Genomic DNA, 5,813 nt, shown 5'->3' on the forward strand with positions numbered 1-5,813 from the left:
TGTTATTACTCAGATTTTGGGTGTCTGCCCCCCTCTGCTGCTGCTGCAAAGCTGTGAAAAACCTGGAGCGGCAGAGATATCTGCGGCTTATATGTGTATGTTTACTGGTTTTTAAAAAAATAAAAAAAAAACTTTGGGGTTGTGGCTTATAGTCCAGTGCGGCTCATAGTTTGGAAAATACGGACTATAATCCTTCCTGGATTTATTCTGTGAAGAACCCAGAGAGGGTTATTTGATTGTGCTTTCTGGAAAACAATATATTTTCACACTTAGGCACTCCTGCCTAAATCATCAGACTTTTTTTCATCATCAGACTTTTTCTGTTACAAACTGACTCCGGTCCCCCACCAGAGCAGGGAAAAGTTATGTGGCCCTCACAGGAAAAAGTTTGGGGACCCTTGGCTTAAATCATAACTTTGTCACTTAATTAAATTGAGTGTGTTTCAAGGGTTCCTGAAGTTTTCCATGTTAAAATTTCAGACTCAAGTTTCAAATGTTAGAAGATGAGATTTATTCAAAAACAAAGAGATGAGACTCAATGCAAAGTACCAATTGTTTCCCATCATTTAAACTCTACGTATTGATTAGGATGCGAGAAGCATAAAAAGACTGCACACTCTTTTCAAGACTGAACAGAAGTGTTATATTCCACTTGCCACTCTGAATACATCCTCTGTAGCATAATTTGTTGACTTGTAATTTTCTCCTTGTCCTAAATCTAGTTCCATGAAAGATCAATTGTAAAATTTGCAGCATGTCCAACATTAACTTGTTTTAGGTGCAGATTTCGGCATCCAAATTAAGACATGTTCGCTGCCAACGCCTGGTGAATGGATGCACCACTGTCTTTGAAAATGCTAAATATTTTGTACACAAATATTTTAACCGCAATTGTTGTTTAGGTCCAACACATAAATAAGCATAAGAAATAAACTTGCTTCCTCTATTGTGGTGTGATTAACATGGAAAATTGTTTGCTTGATGTTTACTTGAAATGAAGTTAATTTTGGGTGAATGTCAATAAGCTTTATGTACAATGATGAACGGCAGATAAGCTAAGACAGCTCCCTGTGGCAGGAAGTTGCTGTTTCTCATACAGCAACTTCTGTATGAGAAACTTCTTAAATTCTTGGATTGAGCTTAAGAAACTCAATCCAAGAAAATAGCCGGTAATATAAAAATATTCCCAAAAAGAAGTGTAAATGTGAAAGTTGATTTATTTAGCTCTGAGTTAAAAATATATATATATATAAAATAAATAAACTGGTTCATATTGCTAAAGTACATGGGAACGAAACTGGTTTGATTGCAGGCATGAACTGAAACTAAGTTGGGAGGAAATGTCAACACCTGCACCAAATACACCACCTGTTTTCTCTGACATGAAATATATCTACTTTACCTGTGGAGTAGTACTCCAGGACAGGATCCTTGCAGAAGGACTTGTACCTCCAGGTGACAAGAACTTCATTGGGGTTTGCAGACGTGGAGTAATCACAGCGGAGAGTCACTGAGGCGAACAGAGCTGTGGAGCGCTGTGTCTCGGATACTGTCACTTGTATACAAGCTGACTCTGTGGAGAAACAGATTAAAGATGTTTCAGATCCAAACCAACGTAAAAGGTGAAGCTGATTTAGAGGACTTAGGCTGTCCTTTCTTTGGAAGTGATACGAGTCGAGCAATGTGTGTGTGGGCCTCTTCCAAACAAGGAGATCATTTCAGACTGGCAAAACCAGAAAGACTAGTAGTACAGACACAAACACCGGAAATTACTCCCAGTGAAACTACAAACACATCATTCAAAAAGGTGGAATGAAAACTCTTTTTCGCTTAAAACTAAACTAGGCCAGGAAGCAGTGACCTGTAAACATTGTTTATAAAAACAAACAAACAAACAAACAAAAAAAAGAACTTTTTTTTTTCTCTCCCCATTTTTTGGGTCCTGAAGCGAGAGAAGCAATAAGGTGGCCGGACAGAAAATAAATGTTATCAGTAACAACAAACAAATGTATTTAGACACAAATAAAATGCGGTAATGTCGACTTGATACCAATTAGGTTGTTCAAAAGAATAGTTTCATTTTTATCTACTAAACATCGTCACGTGACCGATACCTTATCTTCAGAAGGTTTAACTCGAAATGAATGGATAGCAGAACATTTATATACACATAAGTTTAATAAACTACGAAGATAGAAAGCAAAGGGGTGTTGTTTACCTTTTATAAGAGGCAGTAGGAAGACTGCGACAAGGATTCTCCACATGGTGGTAAAATAGACACCCATACACACCAAAAAAGAAGAAAAAAAAAAAAAAAACCTCCGGCTCTGAAATGCTCACTCAAACTTCGACCAGGCCACAAATATTAAAAACTATTCTTCTGAAAAACAAGCAAAGCTAAGACTATGTTTCCACCTCGACCTAAATCCAACTCAACATTGTTCCACTCTGAATGTTTAGCTCTGGTACTCTTACGGCTGAGGCTGATACTGAGCTCTTCTCTGGCCACACCCCGAAACAGGTGAGTTCATCCGGGGCTGTGACGTATGCGGGTGAACTGAATTCCCCTCCATGCACCTTATCAACTGACAGAAAGTAAAACAAATGCAAATTTGGAAAAACAGAAACATAAATATGTGATATGTAAGAATCTCCAAGTACAAATAACATCATCTGGTTTCTCTATTCATCCATTGTTCTGAAAAAATAAAAATAAAAATAAAGTAACTGACCTATACATCATTTTGTAAAACCAGGAAGTATCATTCTCAACAGGAACAAAAAGTCCCAAACTACAATAAAGACATTACTTATGAAATAATTGTGAAAATATATCATAAAGTTAATAAAACTAGAAACAAGGAGATAAATATTTTATTATAATTCTACATTATATTGCGTTAAATTTTTGAAATCCAAAATTAAATGTTTTGATTTTGTCTTTAAAACTATATTATTTCATAATATTATTTAAGTATTTGTTTAATTACCAGTTCAATGCTATATAGAAAACCATTAAAGTTTTAATTATTTTTACCGTATGTATATTTTTTGCTAAATTGTAGGTATAAAAAAGGAATAACAAGTAACTGCTATTTAATTAAATGATTAGCTCCTGTTATTCGTTGTTGTTTTAAAATTTATTGTGGAGAAGGTGGTGCAATAAAATAATTTACTTGTGACACAAGAATGTCACACAAGCTTAGGATTGAAGCTATTCGACTCAAATATTGTTTCTCAATATGAGATTCATTCAAAAATTTTTGAGGCATCTTCGGTACAATTTGAATATAGCATCGAGGGATTGAACTGGTTCAATGTAACGTCAACAGACCTCCAGTTCTGCACAATGGGTGAGTAGGCAGCAGAATATTCAACAATGACTTTCCACCCCAGTTTTATAAGGTTTGTAGGCTTTCAATAAAATCAATGTCAACCCTTAAAATATATATCTAGATGTCTTTCAAAAGAAAAAAATATATATTTTTGTCCCAAAGTTCCTGTCTGTCCTTGTTCCTGTCTGTGTGTAATATTTCACCAGATAAACATAAAACATGAAACTCCAAAACCTTCTTGATAATTCATTCAAATGAATATGAACCATGCATTTTTTTTTTCAAATAAACTATTTCATTTTGTTCGCTTCAGATAATTGTAGATTATACTATCCACAAAAACAAAACAAAAAAAAAAAAAAAAAAAATTTTAGAAATACAAAAAAATGGGGTTTTTTTAAAATGGTAAAGTATCCCAACAGGTCAAATAAATAGTTTCTATTTCCAAAGAGAGTTTATTTTGGGGGGAGGGAGGAGACTTGCCCTCACTATGCAGGATTAAGTCTTTATAGCACTTGCACATGGTTTTTCAAAGCTACATAGTCCACACCCTGAAGAGTTGTTTTCTCTGTCTCATAAATATCTGGCTTACCTTATGTAGCCCAAATAGGAAGTGCTGCTCTTCCTGACTCAAGTTTTTATCTTTCACCCAGTACTTTTAATCTGTCAAGGTAGAATAGCCAAGCATTTATAAAAAAAAAAAGATTGGTACAATTCCTGAAAATGTACATAAGCCCATTCATGTCTAAGTTCAGAACAAAATGTTTTGTAACGTTGTTAGATATAAACAGTACGGGACATCTGGTAGTTTTGGGTTGTAGTTTGTTTCTGGACCTATTTTTACAGTAGACTCAAAACCAACGGGTTTTAAATGAAAAACTTTTGATATAAAAAAGATAAAATTAGAATATATGAATCATAGGTTATCATTGTGTCGCGTTTTTTGTGAAGGCGTAATGTTTATTTCAAACCGCTAGGTGTCAGTGAAAACTTTACTCTCTCATTTGCTCACGCACATCGGGATGTGGTTACTTGAGATCACAAAAGTATTCACCCTCTTATTACTTCATCAGACTTACCCATCGCCTTGAAAATATACACACACTATCTCCCCAAAGAATCGAAATTGATCTGCATGTAAACTGGACCACGTGTGCTCCTCAAATTCCCAGAACCTGTTTTGCTTCACCCCCTCTGCACCTGGAGCTCCTCAAACTATTTTTCTAGGAAATATCTGCCAAGATCCACTCTCGGTTTCCTGTCTGTGCTCTCACTCATCCTGACCATCTGCTGAGGCTTCAGAGCAACAACAATGTATTCACTCTCAGATAATTACATTTTGTGCTGGGCATTTTTAATGAATTATTAATCTACATACTAAATATAACTTGTCTGCACATTAAGGTTTTGCCACTACTTCTATTATTTTCAAGCGCTTTAAATTCCAGTTCGTTTCATATTTTTCTTTACCCAGACGGATTAGAGTTAAAAAGTAGTGACGTTAACATTAATTTTATCTAAGGTTTAAACGTCATTGTTCTGTGTATCTGACCTCTGTTTTACTAGTTGCTTTCTCTGCTGCTCTCCAGTTATAAACCAGAATGTTTTATCCTGCACTAAAATGCATCACGAGCATACAACATGTAGCTACAGTGCCACATGCATGTAACGTTTGAAATTATAATCATTTTTTTTTTTGTATTTCACTAAATTGTTTTAATATTTTACTAGCTTTCATTAAAAAAACTGGTTTATTTCATGTATATAGGTGAATTATATCCATCTGTGTGTGGAGTCATCTAACCCAGAACGGGAATCTAAACAGGCGCCATCAGTGAAATGCTCCAGGTGTGAATAGAGATGGACTTTATTCAACTTTTATTATTTTTAAGTTATTATTTACAGCCTCTGCAGACAGTCGTTCTGTCACCTAAAATCTCACGTAAAATACACAAAAGTTTTTGATTGGGATGGGACAAAAGTTTAAATAGTTTAAGTGCTATGGATGATTTTTCAGGGGAGTTCTGGGTTTACTTCAGGATCTCCACCCAGTACATGAAGATCCTCTAAAGGCAGGCAGCCAGGAGGCTTCCTGATTATTTGGTCAAACTATTTAAGCTGTGTTAAATCCTTTCAAGTCAAACCCATAACAGGAACACACAAAAAAAGGAACATATTTTACTTGATGGTGATGTCATGCTGAGCTTCTGTAGAAGTGAGAGCTTCTCACTGACATTCCTGAGAAATTATCAAGCTGGTCACTGCTGGAGCTCTTCCCTCCCATCTCAAACAACCAATGAATGAAGGCTATAAGGTGATGAAAGGAGCTGAGCTTCCCATTCAAATTTCATCTTCGGTAAAAAAAAAAAAAAAAAAAAAAAAAAAAAAAAAAAAAAAAAAAAAAAAAAAAAAAAAAAAAAAATTTTTTTTAAAATTTTAAAAAAATTTTCAAAACCCCCCAAAAAAAACGGTTTTTTT

General features: G+C 34.9%; 1 protein-coding gene across 1 annotated transcript in view; it reads right to left on the bottom strand.

The window, feature by feature from the left end:
* Nucleotides 1–2,518, bottom strand: part of ildr1a (immunoglobulin-like domain containing receptor 1a) — a 37,929-nt gene extending 35,411 nt beyond the window's left edge. The window contains exons 1-2 of the mRNA XM_015047572.1: nt 2,219–2,518; nt 1,403–1,573 (exon numbers count right to left, since the gene is read on the bottom strand). Of these exons, the coding sequence (XP_014903058.1) occupies nt 1,403–1,573; nt 2,219–2,285 (238 nt within the window). The 5' untranslated portion in view covers nt 2,286–2,518. The remainder of the gene's footprint in view (nt 1–1,402; nt 1,574–2,218) is intronic.
* Nucleotides 2,519–5,813: the final 3,295 nt, after the last annotated feature.

The sequence above is a fragment of the Poecilia latipinna genome, unplaced genomic scaffold, assembly GCF_001443285.1.
Source record: "Poecilia latipinna isolate Pla-1442-1.1 unplaced genomic scaffold, P_latipinna-1.0 Scaffold833, whole genome shotgun sequence".
Lineage (NCBI taxonomy): Eukaryota > Metazoa > Chordata > Actinopteri > Cyprinodontiformes > Poeciliidae > Poecilia > Poecilia latipinna.